The sequence below is a fragment of the Pezoporus occidentalis genome, unplaced genomic scaffold (genome assembly GCF_034315485.1).
Source record: "Pezoporus occidentalis ecotype Australia unplaced genomic scaffold, CSIRO_AGI_Poc_V1 ctg38, whole genome shotgun sequence".
NCBI lineage: Eukaryota > Metazoa > Chordata > Aves > Psittaciformes > Psittacidae > Pezoporus > Pezoporus occidentalis.
In genome coordinates, this window is record NW_026915702.1 from 2842075 (window position 1) to 2856841 (window position 14767).

Sequence of the window (14767 nt, forward strand, 5' to 3'; positions counted from 1 at the left end):
AATCTCTTTTTCACACAAACACATAACTGAAGCAGTAACATATGTGTCCCAGTCTATAAAAGGGGATATTTCCTACTGAATATCGTATGCTGCAGCCCTACATGTGCTCTCTGTTGTAGATCCCAGTTCAGATAGCAAGCAGCTTATTCTTGACTATGTGAGGAAGTTTGGCTGCCTGCTCAGCCATGTGAATTTTCTTCCTGAATTAGAGTGCCTAAATTGAAACAGAAAAGTCAGGACATCAGTCAGCCATTCACAGTATTGATTCTGGACCCATGATGAGTTATCAACCAATAATTTCCATTACCAGTCTTTATCTTATTGCTTCTAGTTATATTCAGTTAACATCTTACACAATTTGAGTTTCTTTGTTTCACTGACACAGACACACCTATTTTCTATCTCAGACCTTACCACTGGTATCCCCACTACATTCTCTTGCAGCCGCGTTACCCTTCTCTTGATTCTTTGCTTCCTAATTCACTCCTCCATTGCTCGCAATCTTCCTGGCCCAAAGCTGCACTGACATTCTTCACAGGGATGTGGTTTCTGAGAGATGTCATAAATGTTGTTTCACTTAGCTGTTTATATAGCACCCCATGTACTTGCTGGAAAGGTTCAGAATCCAGCAGAGGAAAGCAAGCTAACCCACTCCCTATTTTTGCATTGTTAATAGGCCATTTGATGTTTCCTTACTGAGAACTGGGCAAGCACCAGCTCCTCTTCCGTCCCCCATCCCTTCTCTGACCCTCTTTCAGGGCTGCAAGTCATTATGGAAAGACATGTGATTGTTCAACATAAAGCAGGAGCTCAATTTTGTTTTTACCTTTGGCTCAGTCATCTAGCAAACAGCCTGTGTTTGCTAAACAATGTGGCCAATGCAATAAAGACAGTGAAAGCAAATAAAACTTGACAAAGGATTTCTTTAAAAGGATTTTAATTAGACATCACTTTGCAGTTAAAGCATATCAAAAGCAGTTCCTTAAAGATTGTCAGTGCTAAAGATCAAAAGTGGAAAATGGAAAGAATGACAAATAATGGCAAAGAGACAGGAAACTCCGTGAGATCAACAAAATGTTAAATAGCTTACCAACCCCTTCCTCCCCATTTACTCTCTAGGATTTTTGTACTGTTGCCACTTAAGTCCATAACAGGATTTTAAAGAGCTAAGGTGGAGAGTTGAAACATGATGCCTTACAGTCTCTGTGGTATTGGAGAAGAATCAAATGCCATATAAGTCCTATAGCTATGTGATATTTCCAGCCAGTTGATGAATATCTTGAAATATTGTTGTTACAAAAGGAAGTAATTTATTTAACTTTCTTTTTCCCCTCCCATAATGTCTGGTTTATTAAGCTCATTACATTTCTATAAATTATATTGATATGAGAGGAAATAATTAATTGAAGATCATTTCCCCCAAACCATTATTCCTGGTCATTAACAGCTTCAGCAAACTGCAGTGCTGTATAATCTAAACACATTATACTGCTTTTAAATAGCCTCATGTTTTATTACTTTGCTCTAAAGTATTATGATCATAGAGCCCAGGAGGCATCATTACAAACATTCTGCAACTACACTCTTTGAGTTTTCTTACTGCGTGCAGTTTGCTATTAAAAATTCTTGTCATGTCCTGGATGTTTTCCTTGAGAAATAATAATGAGGTTTACACAAAATTTCACAATGAAATTGAGATGTTAACAGCTGTTGGGATTTAGAATACAAAAAATAATTTAAAAAATATATAATTACCAGGGATCCTTACAAAGAGTTGATGTTGATGGAGATTTTCCAAATGGCATACTGATAGGGGGAAGTTTTCCTGTTAAAGTTTCTATCTTTAAATACCTTAAGGAAGCCCAATTTCTAAACACACATTCACTTAGCAATACAGATTTGTGTTCCCTGGTTTAATTTCTTTTTTTTTTTTCTTTGCTTTACAGATAACCCAAGTGGTCAGACCCTGGAGGAAAAGATTATTTATGGCGTAGAGAACAGCAGCACTTTTCTTGAGTGCAGTCCAAAGTCTCAGCGTGCTGCAGTCTACTGGCAATTCCAGAGGCAAAATGATGACCGCAAAGAAGAGGTATTGTTGCAAAAATAAAGAGAAGCATCTAGTCCTCTTCACACATATCTTAAGAGAATAATCTTTTCTGGTGGGTAGGGAGATCAAGTTAGGAAATAAGACTTTTTTTGTTATATTAAAGTATTTGCAAATATACCCAAACAACTCTGAAGCTGTTTGTTGGGGCTTTTTTTCAAGCATGTACTAAATCCTGAGTTACATTAGCAGCTTTAGGTAATTTTGCTGTTTGCTTTGTTTGCATAAGTAGTAAATTATTTTGAATTTATTCTTGGTGGTGACAGCAGCAAACAGGTTTGTGCCTTTTCTGTCTGCAGCAACATGAGCACACAAAGAATGAAATTATAGTGTAGATATTAATTAATTCAGGAAAATAAAGTATTTTGGACAGCTACTTGTTTGAATATTAAAATTTTGAGATTTAATCCTTATAGTTTCTTTGTAAATTCTCCACTTACGCAGAAGCCACTTCTATGCACAAGGCCTTTTGTAGTAACGAACAGTAGGAAGACATAAAACCTTTCTTACAAATATATCTAGGTTTAACTAAAAGGTAATAATAAACATGGCTTCAATAATAGAGCCAAATGCATCCATGTTGACTGCTGATTACAGGCTTGAATCTTTTGTAATCTTAACAGCAAATCCATCTGACAGAGTTGATACAGATCTTCAGCAGCACTAGGGACTTAGGAGTAAATTCTTAATCCCTTAAACTCTTTGCAGTACATCAGTAGTCTTTCCAGTGTATTTGAGACTTCCATAACTACACATGGCTGGCAAGGAGTTTCCTTTGGTGATTTTTGGCCATGTTTTACCAGCTGAAAGGAGCAGTACTAAGATACTAGCATGGTTAGAGGATAATGTTGCACGTCTGCGAAAGATAACTATTGAAATTACCTCTTTTTTCCAATACAGATAAAAGTGGATGATCGCATGATCCGGACAGAACAGGGCCTATTACTACGAAGTCTTCAACAGAGAGATTCTGGTACCTATTTTTGTCATGCTGTGGAGCATGGCTTCATGCAAACTTTGCTCAAAGTGACCCTGGAAGTAATTGATACTGATCACCTGGAAGAGCTGCTCCATAAAGAAGAAGATGGTGATGCTTCCAAGACCAAGGATGCTACCAATAGCATGACCCCCAGTCAAAAGATCTGGTATAGAGACTTCATGCAGTTAATCAATCACCCCAATCTCAACACAATGGATGAGTTCTGTGAGCAGGTTTGGAAAAGAGACCGCAAACAACGCCGGCAAAGGCCTGCCAATGCGCAGGTGAATACAAATAAGTGGAAGCACCTACAAGAGAATAAAAAAGGTAGGAACAGGAGGACCCATGAATTTGAGAGGGCACCACGGAGTGTCTGAGCTGCATTACCTCTAGGAACCTTATCCAAGTAGAAACTTGTATAGACAGATAACTGGAAAAAAAAAATGCAATATTCATGAACTTTTTCATGGCATTATATGGATGTTTACAAGAGTGGAAAGTCCAAACAATTTCCACCAACTTTAAATAAAATCCATTTCTAACTTTCCTAGTAAGTAAGCCCTTCCTTGCTACTCTGATTCTAAGACCAGAAAGATCAGAGTTTCAAGGATGATAACTCACCGGGACCTAGCTTACTGCTCAGAAAGTTCTGCAAGTGTTCAGCAGGCAAGTTTTACTTTCTCTTTTGCCTGAGATATAAACAAAATGCTGTATTTCATGCTGTCATCTTAAAGAAAAGAAGAACAAACCCCACCTTTCATCAGCAGCACTACCATTTCTAGACTTATACATAAAACTGCATGAACTCATTAAGCTGATGAGCATCTAAACACATGATTGGACACAAGGATTTTGTTCTTGTTTTGTCTACCAGTTCTCCTGTTTATATGTACTAGAAGAGGAAAAACAATACTGAATGAAATTGTTTGTGGAAATCTGAACAGCATAAGCCATCCATCATCTGGAAGAACAAAATAATGTGGAGTATACTGGCCTACTACTGATGACTTCTTTGAGCTTTGATCTAAAGATGTATTTTATTAAAACTATAATTTAAATGTACCATGGAAAATATGCAGCAAACATTAGTTCTTTTCTAAAATAGATTAGACTTTTTGTCTTAGAAATATTGTACTTTCTAATTACTGGTTCAGAGGCAAAAAAAAAAAGGACATCTTCCAACTATGAGCTGCTTTACTCTTTTGTTTGGAAAATCTTCCAGGGGAGCTAGTCACAGTGCAGTTAACCTCCTCCCCTCTCAGTAATCTGTATGACAGGTAACTTCAAAACAATTTTAAAACTAAGCTATTTTAACATGGAAGTCGCTATATAGCATTTAAGTCTTCTGCATTCTTTTTTTTTCGAAGTATTGTATTTTAAGTGATTCAACTTGTAAAATGCCTTGCTATTAATTGAACCAATGAAAAGGAGAGCATTGATTTTTGGTTGTACATTTTTTTTTTTTACTAAAAGAAGCAAATAGCATTAAAATACCCTCCACTAATTATACTCTTGCTTTCTTGGTTCATAAATATTTGTGAATGTTAATATTTAAATATTGTGGCTCATAGACTGTCATATATCCATGAGCAAAGCTCACATTCAGTTTAAGGAGTAATTTTTTCCCAGCTCAGTGGTAGAAATTTCTACATTACTGTGCTCTATTCTTTATGTGTGCCAGATCACCCAAATGCTAAGAACCAGCACTAGGCCACATAAATAATAACCTCAAAACCAGCTCTCTGTTTTAGATCTAAGGGACAGTTTCATTGTGGGCAAAGTCTGCTGCAGTAGTAAATTGGTGAAGTTCAGCTAAAAGACTAGTTTATACTAACAGATAATTTGGTCCTGCACTTCTGTCTTATTCTATATACAGGAGAGCAAGAGGGTAAAACAGACAATGTACTTGCACCATAAATGTCAGCTTAGGGTTATAAGTAGTGGATATATTCACCTCAGCACAGATGTGCCTTTGGTCCCCAGTTCTATGGTGTCCAGTTCTTTTGAGATCGTCTTTCTCCAACCTCCCATATTTTATCTTGGTAGAGTCCATAAATGACATAATTTCAAGTAATGTCATTGTGGGGAGAATTACTAGAACCAAGTCCTTAGTTTGCTAAAGGAGCTTTTATATAAAAGTGTGTCTGTATTGATGACTGATCTGCTTTGTTGTTATTCACTCCAGATTATTTAATTTATCAATCACTACACTATCAGTCTAATCAGATATAACACAACTGCTGTGACAGCTTCTCTCACAACACATCCCAGTCTACTTGCCACTTACTAATTCAAGTATCCTTCTGATGAATCCTTGGCTTCTTGACTCCTTAGTGATTGGATTTTCATTAACGTCTCAGTCACTTTAGTCCCCTTTAAATCTTTTGCAGGAGATGAACTTGCAAGTTTTTTTTGTCGTTCAATACTTTAGCAAAAAAAAACCAAAATCATTGAATAAACCAGCGCAAGTCTGTGAAGCCATGATTTAGGAAAGCACATGGAAATTTAGTTTTAAAGCAACTTTAAGTCTCTCTTATGTTTAACTTGACTCCTGCGAACTTTGACTATTAAATTCCCATGCTTTCATGATGTGCTGAGTAGGGATGAATTAAAACAGTTCAGCTATGGGCTTTCCTGTACAGAGTATTAATTTTACAACTCACCTTATGATTAATTTCTGAGCATTGTTGTCAGTTGACTTATTCAGTTGTAATCACCAAACACTCTTAGCCTTTTGTGTAGATCTGTTGTGTACCATCAAGTCATCAAACCATCTTTGTTACAAAAGGAAACAGTTTTAAAACGAACCTCAGAGAATTCAGTGTGAAAATACAGATGGATTTTAAAAAACCCTAAATGCCTTTGTTTCCTTTTTTACATATTAATGGATTGCTGTCTAACTTTTTTTTTTTTCTCTACCATGCTCATAGCAACTGGCTCTATAGCAACTTGCTGCAAAAAATCAAACCAAACCCAACCTATTCCACTATCCCTGACAAAAAAAACGGATTCAGTTAAGTCAGAATTCTATTATATGTTTCTCTATGAAGAGAAAGACAATCTGTGGGAACAAAATTACAGAAGTTGCAATGTTTTATCGTAACCTAGCAGTCTAGTTGGTCAATCAATATAATCAGATCTTACAAACTTCAGTTCTTACTGACGTATTATTGTTTATGTCTTCATATTTGCTTATATAAATAAGAGAGCAGAAGATCAAGCCAGAAGTGGAAATATTTTATTTTTAGGTTCATATATGGTCAAGTTAAAGCAGCATTTAATACTGATGTGAAATAATTAACTTTTTTCAAAGAATGTAAGTCTGAATGAATTCATAGTTAGACAGAAACCCTGCAGCTTCAGTAAAATTCACACCCCCATTTGTGTTATTATTGTTTAAAGCAACATAAGGTTTGAAGATAAAGATAAAAATGGTATTTCTGTAAATTGTCAACGAAACCCTCTAAACCTCAACTTACAGACTTTAGAAGTAAGTAAAAAGTTGTGTTTAAGCTGGAGAGAAATAAAGGATTTAATTTGTAACCAGAAAGATCTATTTTGATTTATTTAAGATATACATTTGCAAGGAACAATTATACATGACATTATTCTTACTCATCTACACTTTGAACTTGCATGGATCACTGAAGATGGGATTTTGTTCAATGGCTCCTAAAAACTGTATGGTTATGTTGAACTGTAACATCAAATTGAGAAAATGTTCATCGTTGCAGAACAGAGTTAAATCTTTATGACCCAATAAAGTCACTATGTAAAAAAATAAAATTAAATTAAATGCATGTGAATGCGCATTTACTGATCCTTTTTATGTATTATTTAGTGAATATCAATGGTATGTGTTTAATAGTTCAGTTTTTGCTACCTACACATTAGCCAAAAGAGATGTAAATATTTTTGACTAGATAAAGAGGTACAGTGTAAAGTACTGTTATCTAGAGGTACTCCGTTTTGGTGTGTTCAGCATAATATTAAAATGCAAGATTTTGGCACACAGGTGATAAGGTATTTTATTTGCTATATCAGTACTAAAGTTATGTGCTTATACTTTAAGCACATTCTTTACTGGGTAGTAAATAATTCTACTTCTGTATTAATCACTTCAATTCAGATGGGAACAAGAAAACTGGAGAGAAAAAAGTGTAATGAAACTGCTGCTGTAAATTATTTCTTTTAGCATGTATTCAGTTGTTAAATAAACATTTCTTCCAAATATTTGAAGTTGGCTGTCTTGACTGTTTACGTGGAAATGTGCCCTGTAACTTTCATGAGCATATGGAGTGCATTGTTGCCAATATAATGCTATCAATGTATATGAGCTCCATTTACTGGGCCAGAAGGGTTGCTATTTTTATTAATGATGTTTATTGTTTCTTTTTGAAAACTACTAACTAATAATGCCTGAAACGAAAGCTACAAACTTATCTTCAGCCTATCTTTTGGCATAACTATGTGGATAAAGCCACACATACGCACCCCACACATACTCTTGCCCATGCACCGAACTGTAAATGAGCCTGGAAGCCATGCAAGTGTTAGCAAGTTGCTGTACCTGCTGGAACTTACTCTGTGTGATGCTAATAGCTTAGTACAGCCATGCTGCTTCCTTTTGGAAACTGACTTGCACAGACAACTTGCGCAGAATAAATCAGGTTCTGTCTGTTATTGAAATACCTTCGTATCCTTAGGTAAACTTAGCAGCTGCTTAAAAGTGCTTAGGGGCTCTAAAGGTAATATGCCATGGCATTAAGCATTGTGCAAACAACTAATGAGACAAATGCCCTGGAAAGCAGGAAGTTTAAATATACCAGATAAGAAGTGGGGAAAAGAAAGTATCATTACTTCGATTTGCCACATACAGCATTGAAAAAACAAGTAGCACTTAACCATCACTAATTGATTCAGCTTTGCCCACATTCTTTCCTGTAAAGCAAGGATAGAGATGTCCAGTTGAAAAGGATGTTGTAACAATATTTTACAGTTACTACTGTCTTCTGAAAATGAAAATAAGCCCTCAGCAGCAATGAGGCAACTCAGTGGGGTGCAAAAGATGTCTGCAAATACAGAGTGGAAATGGGAAGCCCTGAATACACAGTGTTTGGGGGGATGGTTATTTTTATCTGTCCAGTACATGAATTATAAATACTCAGAAAGGAAGACCCTTGTTTTTGGATGTAGCCAATCTGTGCCCTTTGCTAGAACTCCCTGCAGAGCACAGCTAAACTGATTGTTCTCTGTTACTACTTCGCTGCATTGCCAGGAATGTTCAATGCCTAGGGACAGCCTTCAGTGACACTGAGTGGGAAGAAAGTAGGAACATTCAGTGTTTAATGCTTGTTTGTTCATACATACATATATATACACACTCATTTAAATGGCCAGCTTTCACCGTGATGAAATCCCCTTTTCCCTGAAGTATTTGAGGTTCTACATGTAATTCTAGTTCATCTCTGAAGAACACGTTTGGCGGCCTCAGCTATAAATTGTTATAAATGTTTCCTTTGTGAAGACTGAAACACACTATTCTGTTTCCTTACAGGTCACATTCACTGAGCTCCCCATCAAACATACATTTAATGTGAGGCAAAGTTATAATGTTTTTTTCCAAAGCCTAAAACAAAAGGACTATTCTCCCCAGAACACTCAGTAACAGGATACAAGTAGATCAGAGTATTAGTGAACCAGCCAGCTTCTTTGCTCCCCTTAAATACTCACGTGAAAGGTTGGAGGAGCTTCACAGAAAAACTAGAAACTGCAGAGAACAGGACTTGTTTGCGACTTTTTGTCTTGGAATTTATCAAAGGTTGACATTTTGGAGAACTTAAGGATGATCTGAGCTAAATCCCAAAGCTCTAGTGAAGCAATTTCCATACTGAAAAAGTTTCACTTAGGTTAAAAAGCAACTTCCCTTTCTTTCATAGCACGTTTTTTACCCTTTTAGGAAAAGGGGCTCCTCTTGACTCAGTATTTTGCCAGAAAGGTCATTGTATGGTTTCTATAGTCCTTGTTGAAGGCTAATGTCTTCTTCAACACACATGGGGAACCCTGTTTCTGATGACTAGCCTGCCCTGACCTCTGTGTCCAGGTGCTCCAATCAAACTAGCATTCTTTCAAACTAGTCTATTCTTGCCACATCTGTTAGTACTAAACCTAAAAATGTCTTTTCTCATCAGCAGGGATAAAATCAGGCCTTGGTGGGCAGTAAAAAGCATTTTCATTATAATTGAACTATGAGGTACAACACAATAAGATGTCTGTCATAGAACTGCGAGGGATGACATCTCCCTGTGCTGGGGATCAGAGGTGTCAGGGGCTCCTGAGAGTGTCAGGGCATGGCCCATCAGCCAGGGCCTGTTCCCCAGCTACCATGCACCTCCTTTGGGATGGGGACAGAACATCAGCCTGCAGGTGAAGCCAGACTGACATGGCCCATGGGCAGGGCAGTGGGGACTGGAGATGGCATCCTACAGCCTCACAGGGTTAGACACTGATGACCCTAGGGGTTGAAATGGGGTCCTGGGCCGTGGGCATGATGGTGGGAGCCCCAGGGATGCAAATGGACATAAGAGTCCCCAGCTGCACTCAGGCACTGACAGTGGCTCAGTAAAAATCCTTGTAAGTCCCATTTATGCAGAGGCAAATGAAGATTCATGTTTCTGCACGGAAAAAGGATAAAGACACTCTGGTAATTCTGCAAGATCCAGTGCATTAAGTAAATATTAGATATGACTTGACCTGAACTACTCATTTCTTGCTATAGCTGGGGGCAGGAGAGGAAAAGGGCAGACAAAAGAAATGCAGACATTTCAGCTATGTTTTACAATGGCCAGCCCCTTAGGCCCTTTAGTTTCACATGTCATTTTTTTCTTGGTTTGCAGCACTATGTAAAGAAAATGCATTCCTATAATCTCTGCTTTCAGTGAACACCACCACTACATTGAACAACTCAATAAACCAGAACAAACAGACAGACTGTGCAAGTTCCTCCAAAGGAGGCTTAACTTTCCTCTTCTGCTTGTTATTTTGTTATTATAGTAGGGACACTGGTGTTCTTTTCGTTAGGGCTTTGTCAGCACTTCTAATATAAAGCCCTGTCTAATGGCTTTATAGTTTTGTCTAAGGTAGTTCACTCCAAGTTAAAGGTTTTAAATATCAGTTCTTAACCGAGAAATCATTTTACAGTTCCTAGGAGAAAATTGCTAAAAAGTGCTGAATTCCATTTTGAAAATAAATGAACAAGCAAATTAAAACTTTAGCCATGTCAGGTTGTTGTTTTACTGACTGTGCTGCAACAAAATTAGGGTCTGAGTAAAGCTCAGTGGGTGTAATGAAAAGCTTCCTTCTTCATTGAACTTTGTGTTTGTTTTTGAAACATCTGCAAGATCATCAGAGGTCCTGAGTCAGACACCCACTTCACCACATTCTAGTATGATTATTAGTGACTTACTCACATGTTGCTGTTCCGACAGTAACTTCTGGAGTACAATGTTTTCTTGCTTCATGCCTGAGTCTCTTCATGTCAGTTGATTTGTAATTGCTGTTGAATGTAAAGATAATGTAGGTTCAGCTATTGCCCCAGTTTAACAGCTCTCCAATATACAGTAGAGATTAAAAAGATTGCTTGTGCTAATTTGAACACTATATAGTTAAGGAGATTTTTTTTTTGTTCTGTGATAACTGATATTTAGAAGATGCAACTGATCTAGTTTTGTTAGAGTAGAGCACTGTGGAATTTTCCACTGTCTTTCCCTTTAATAATCAACTACACACTACTGTTATAAACATGCTAATTTTTCTAAAAATCAACAAGTTGTATTTTTTTTCTTTAATGTTAACCAGCATACTTTAGCTAGATCGTCACCCAAATAAACAAAGCTGTGTGCTCTACCACCTTCTGTATTGACTGGAATCTATCAAACATTCAGGGTTCTGAAAGGTATGAATTTCAATCCTTTGGCTATTCGCTATGGCTCAAAATGTTACTTATGAAAGCTAAACAGTTCAATGCCAGTTTAAAGCAATTGAATATAACAGGACTTCAAACTATGATAAATATTTCCCATATTATATGTCTCTATGATCTTCTCTAGCTGGAGGGAGAGAATAGTTGAATGTAGAGAATTAAACTATTTATAGTTAAGTTCACTGTTGCATGTCAAAATAGCAGACACAATGCAGCTGTAAAAATCTTCTTCAGACACTGAAGGCATGCTGAGCAAATAATGGTTCTTTGTCTCCCAGAAATTCTCCTGTTTGTCATTCACTGTGCTCCGACAATGTGTTGGCAATTGTACGTACTACTGCCTGATAGAAAAGCATTTCTGCAAATATTTGGAACTGTTGTTAATGCTAAAATCCTTCTTTGTAACTCTTGCATTTGGAAGAAGCTGAAACCTTAAATAAGGCTCCAGGGATACTACCAGGTATGGTGCCCTCACAAATTGCAGTTTGCATATAATCTCCATGTAAATCATTGTAAATCTTTCTACGGCCACTAAAAACATTAGGGGTGGGCTGTGGACAGAAAAGAGAGTACCAAAACATATTATCTAGATGTTTTTTACTGAGAAAACACAAACAGAAAATTGTATTAATAATCATAAGAAACAAGATCACAGAATGGAAGACATTATTTAAGTCTCACAGTCTTCTATAATTTTGTTTTGTTTAATTTTCAAATGTAGGTATTTAAAGTTAAATACATTATTTTCTATTTTGTCACTGGCATGAAAGTTCCTTCTGTTACATTTAACACTTGAGTTGCTTGAAGGACAGTTGAAAATAACCACCCCTAAGAGGAGAAATGTTTATAAAGGCCATAAAATGGACTGTATAACTGCTAAACATTGGCTCTTAGACTAGTTGGGTCAGTTAGATTTATACTGTAGATCCAGCACACGTATCACAAGGAGGTACAAGAATAGTTATTAATTTTCCCAAGGCAAGATAATGTCTCAGTATTCCCCCCACCCTTACGCTGTCTTCCCCAAGTGAAACTTAATTTAGCAGTGCCAAGGAACTGCATCCTTAATGTGTTACCTGGTATTCCAGTGACTCCTAGCAGGTAGATGATCCTGAATCAAGCCTGCCATATTTTACCTCTGTCACTTGCATTTTACTCTAGCACCAGAGATAAATCCAAAAGGATTTATCCAAGTCATCATAATAGTATTAGAATTACAATGCTAAAAGAATTAAAAATACATAATATTTTCATAACATATATAAGAAGTGGTTGCAATCATTGGTAACCTCTAAAGATCCGGTTTTCTATTTGAAGGGTTAATGGGTACATGTGCATGCACTGAGCTCTTTCAGTTTATTTGAATATTACAGATGCAATGGACTATTAAAAATCAGGAAAAGTTCTTGGAAATGAGTGAAATCTGCTTCCATCATAGCTCTTGGAAATTCCACCATTATCTTTAATAGAACAGGATCAAGCCAGCATTTACATTTCCTGCCACTAGTCACTGAAAGCAATAGCTTGAGGCATTCAGACAAGATCAAGCCCTGCATGGAAACCTGTTTCAGTAGTGACAGAGTGGAAAGGATGTAGAACCAATGTTGCGTATCTGATTTTCCATTTGACTTTAAGATATAACAGCAAGAAATGTTAATTTGATCTCACTATTTATTTTACATAAAAGTCTACATTTCTTTTCTACCTCTGGAATTAATGTGTCAGTCTGTTGTTATTCGGAAAGGTGAGTGACAACACTTTCAACACTAGACAATGGCTCTCCAGATTTCTGCAGTAGATCTTGATGTTTGAAACAGACTTGCAGAAGAAAACTAAATAGAACTGTCAGTTTTTCATATAAACACGTCTGGGGGGTATAAGCTTCTAGTATTACTGAAAAGGATATTTTCGCATCATAAAAATAGCTCAGCCTGAATTTTAAGACAACTGTTTTGAGTCTGTGCTTTCTTTTTTTCAGCATCTTTCCTGAAATGATGCTTTATAGGAATGGATTCATACTGAAACTGGACTATGAAACTGATGTTTGTCATTCAGTCCCATGTTTCAGCTGACAAGAAGTACCAGCTGCCTCAGAGGAAGGTGTAAACATTTTTTCATTCACCAGTAATGTGATAACCTGCTCACAGGGGAACTTTGTTCCTAGTGTTCGTTACTGAGAAGGTATTTAAGTTTTCAAAGATATTAAGTTTTCAAAGACAGTTTTCTCCCTTCTTTCTTGAGGAATGAGGGAAGTTAGGTTGTTGGGAAGCATTCAGGGCTGCTCATTCAATTAGAGGTAGACATCAGGACAGAGCTGAAATAAATCACACCACATTTATTAGCTTGCAGGCTATTATCAAGGTACATACTCTAAACCAAAATTTCCTCATGCTTGACTGGGTATCTTTCTGGATAATGTGGTAAATTTCTGTATTACTTTTATGAAGTATATGTGTCTGTATTTATCTGTTTCTTCCTGTGCTCATGGTTTCTTAATGGTATAAATAAAACTGAATTTTGCTGACTCAAAGATTGTGGAGATGTCTAGTGAATCCTATCAGAAGAAAGAAACAAGGAGTAAAAAGAGGGCAAAACTTAGAGATGGCAGGTTCTTTTCGGTGGTGTGCAGTGACAGGACAAGAGGCAATGGGAACAAACTAAAACAGAGGAAGGTCCACCTGAACATCAGGAAATAGTTTTTTGCTGTGGAGATGACTGAGCACTGGCACAGTTTGCCCAGAGAGTCTCAACCCTTGGAGATATTCAAAAGCTCTCTGGACATGGTCCTGGGCAGCTGGCTGTAGGTGGCCTTAGTAGTGCTAGGTTATCAGTTGGATTCTATGATCTGAAAGGTTCTTTCCAACCTAAAGGATTCTATGATGATATGACTTTATGAATTCTAAGCTGTCATTAGATCTTACTCAAATTATTTTCCATCAGGGCTCAGATATCTGATCTGTGTTTGGTACCTGTTTCAACATAGTTCAGTAATTGCTCTGCTTTGAAGTAAGTAACCTAATTCTTGCATATGAAACTTTAAGGTACATTCTATGTCTCCACATTGAGAAGTATTTTGCAGGTAAAAAGACAGACTACTAAGCACAAACTTTCCTATGCATAGGTATTCCATTTAGACAAAAGGATCCTTATATGTAAATAACAAAAAATATGAATATGAATATATGAATATCAGCTAATAAAAAGTCAGTGGTCCCTATAGAGGTTTTGTAAGTGTATGTAGCATTCTGTACTAGTTTCTACTTACTGGTGTATCTTGTAAGATTGTAAAAAGACTTATGAATTACAATGTTTAATGATACAATACCCAAATGAGAAAACAACCTGTACCAAAAGTATGATTACAGACTAAAGCAAGAAAAAAAAAGGTCAGTATAGCAGTCAGCTGGAAAGAAACAGCAGACAATACTGATACTAGTAATTAGTCTAATAAGCAATAGCTTTAGCACAACAGCTACCCAGCTATTGCCAAGTATTGTCATATGAAATGAGAAAAAATGCCAAAGACGTTCTTACCAAAGACTGTGAAAAAACCAATTGCACAGCTGAACTCTGTAGAACAATGCAAAAAAAAAAAAAAAAAGAAAAGGAGTCTACTTCTTCTATCATTATCCATTTTATTTTTTTAAGCATCATGGGAAACCAATTATGATGACAGCTGTGATAAGTCTTTGTTAAAAATTGT

The 14767-nt window shown here is 36.7% G+C and overlaps 1 protein-coding gene across 3 annotated transcripts in view; it reads left to right on the forward strand.

Annotated features, from left to right (window-relative positions):
- Positions 1-7316, forward strand: part of SEMA3A (semaphorin 3A) — a 170464-nt gene extending 163148 nt beyond the window's left edge. For all 3 annotated transcript variants that reach the window (XM_062631972.1, XM_062631971.1, XM_062631973.1), the window contains 2 exons: positions 1947-2089; positions 3005-7316. In XM_062631972.1, the coding sequence (XP_062487956.1) occupies positions 1947-2089; positions 3005-3460 (599 nt within the window). In that variant the 3' untranslated portion in view covers positions 3461-7316. The remainder of the gene's footprint in view (positions 1-1946; positions 2090-3004) is intronic.
- Positions 7317-14767: the final 7451 nt, after the last annotated feature.